The 1,839-nt window shown below is 56.1% G+C and overlaps 1 protein-coding gene across 1 annotated transcript; it reads right to left on the bottom strand.

Annotated features, from left to right (window-relative positions):
• Window positions 1-579: 579 nt before the first annotated feature.
• On the bottom strand, window positions 580-1,577 carry TSSK6 (testis specific serine kinase 6). The gene has a single exon (XM_042041184.1). The coding sequence runs from the start codon at window positions 1,542-1,544 to the stop codon at window positions 648-650; it is 897 nt and encodes a 298-aa protein (XP_041897118.1). The 5' UTR covers window positions 1,545-1,577; the 3' UTR covers window positions 580-647.
• Between the last annotated feature and the right edge of the window lie 262 nt (window positions 1,578-1,839).

Below are 1,839 nucleotides of genomic sequence, written 5' to 3'. Positions count from 1 at the left end.
AATACACATCTGAAAGATGTTCCATGTAAAGTGGGGATCTCAAAGCCACACCAAAACTTTTGGCTGGGTAATGCTGTCCAGCTGCCTGCAAAGATCCTAGTGTGAATTTGGGCTGTGACTATCACTGTGAGACTGCAATAGTGGCACACAAAACTGTGACATTTTCTCACAGCAGTGATTTGTAGGACCACTGCTTCTCCCCTCTCACCTGCTCAAATACACTTTGGTGGTGAACAAAGCAGAGAAGAAGCCAAGACCCCTGTGAGAGCAGCTCTCCTCCCATAGTCCCTGTACCTGCAGCAGCGGGGGGTGGGGAGCAGCAGATTGGGGTGGCTGTGCCAGAGTTTTAGTGTTCTAGGGAGCAGGCACCATCATGGGCTGTGCTGCTGCACCTCATCACTCTGCCCTGGCAGCTCTCCGTGGCTGTTGTGTCTCAAAACCCAGCCTGCAGCAGGCTCCCACTGCTGTTTTGGGATCTGGCCACCTCCTGAGAGCATACAGCCTTGCTGGTGCCTGAAGTTCAATCAGCTCCACATGCAGGCGCCCCTGGGCCTCAAAATAATCGATAAACCGCAGAAATGCTTTTTCACGACAGTATTTATTGCATCAATGCGCTCTTCCAGAATGTTCAGGGAGGGCTCTCTCCTTCAGATGTCCCCGTTCAGCCAGCGGTTCTTGGCTATCTGCCCCGCGCCAGGCCGGGAGGCCGGGGTGTACTGCAGCAGCTGGTTGATGAGGGCTTGGCAGGGTTCTGGCAGCCCTTCTGGGTACACCACCCCCTTCTTCTGCAGCTGGGGCATGCTCTGGACGTTGGTATCATCAAAGGGAACGCTGCCAACCACCATCATGTAAAGCATCACCCCCAAGCTCCAGATGTCGTACTTCTTGGCGTCGTAGGGGATGCCCATGAGCACCTCTGGGGAAGCGAAGGCCGCTGTCCCGCAGAACGTGGCACTCAGGTCTGGGTAGCCATTGACTTCCTTGCTGAAGCCGAAGTCGCTGATCTTGGCCCGGCGGCCGTCAGCGGAGAGCAGCACGTTCTCGCACTTGAGGTCCCGGTGCACCAGGTCGCGGTCGTGCAGGTAGCGCACGGCCCTCACAACCTGCACAAAGATGTCCCGGGCGTTGGGGGTGCAGGGCAGCTTTCCCAGATTCTCCAGCATCTGCAGCAGGGTAGTGTCCATGGCCTCCATCACGATGTAGAGCTTCCTATTGCAGACCTCGATGAGCTCGAAGACGCGCACGATGTTGGGGTGCTGGATCTTGCGCACGATGGAGAGCTCCCGAGGCAGAAACTTGAACACAATGGCTCGGGATGCTTGCTGCCGGTCCACCACCTTGACGGCCAGGGGGCCCTTGTATTTGTTGGAGGTGGCTGCTTTCACCTTGGAGAAGCTGCCTTCCCCTATCGTCTGACCCAGCCTGTAGCCCATCTCACTGAGTACCCTCTCTCCTCCGTCAGACTTCGGCATGATCTTTGATCCCGGTTGGCTTAACTGGAGCTGGTGTGCTCCAGGATCTGGAAGCTGTAATGTCTGCTGCATGGCAGCTGCTCACCTTCCCCTATGGCAACCCTTGCTTCCATGCCCCACCCAGGCATTGTGATGGGTGGAATGTTGTATGTGACAGCACCTTTGGGACATGATGTGGACGTCTGGTGGGTCCCCTCTGCTCATGGGTGCCCCTGGCATGCCTGCGCACACACAGGGGACAACTCTGCTGGGGCTGGATATTCTAGAGTTTTTACCCTTTCAGCTTCTTCACTTGAGTTCTCAGCATAGGGCTGTGTGGATGAAAGTTTAAATGTCAGCTTTCTGGAATCAGGGACCCATCTGGGGA

The sequence above is a fragment of the Corvus kubaryi genome, unplaced genomic scaffold (genome assembly GCF_017639235.1).
Source record: "Corvus kubaryi isolate FWS band 111438036 unplaced genomic scaffold, C.kubaryi_AGA036_p1.0 37396, whole genome shotgun sequence".
NCBI lineage: Eukaryota > Metazoa > Chordata > Aves > Passeriformes > Corvidae > Corvus > Corvus kubaryi.
The sequence above is the reverse complement of the archived record's forward strand: the minus strand, read 5'-3'. Positions and strand labels throughout refer to the sequence as shown.

Coding starts and splice junctions, on each gene's coding strand:
- TSSK6 (XM_042041184.1), bottom strand. CDS start 1,544: ATGCAGCAGACATTACAGCTTCCAGATCCTGGAGCACACCAGCTCCAG.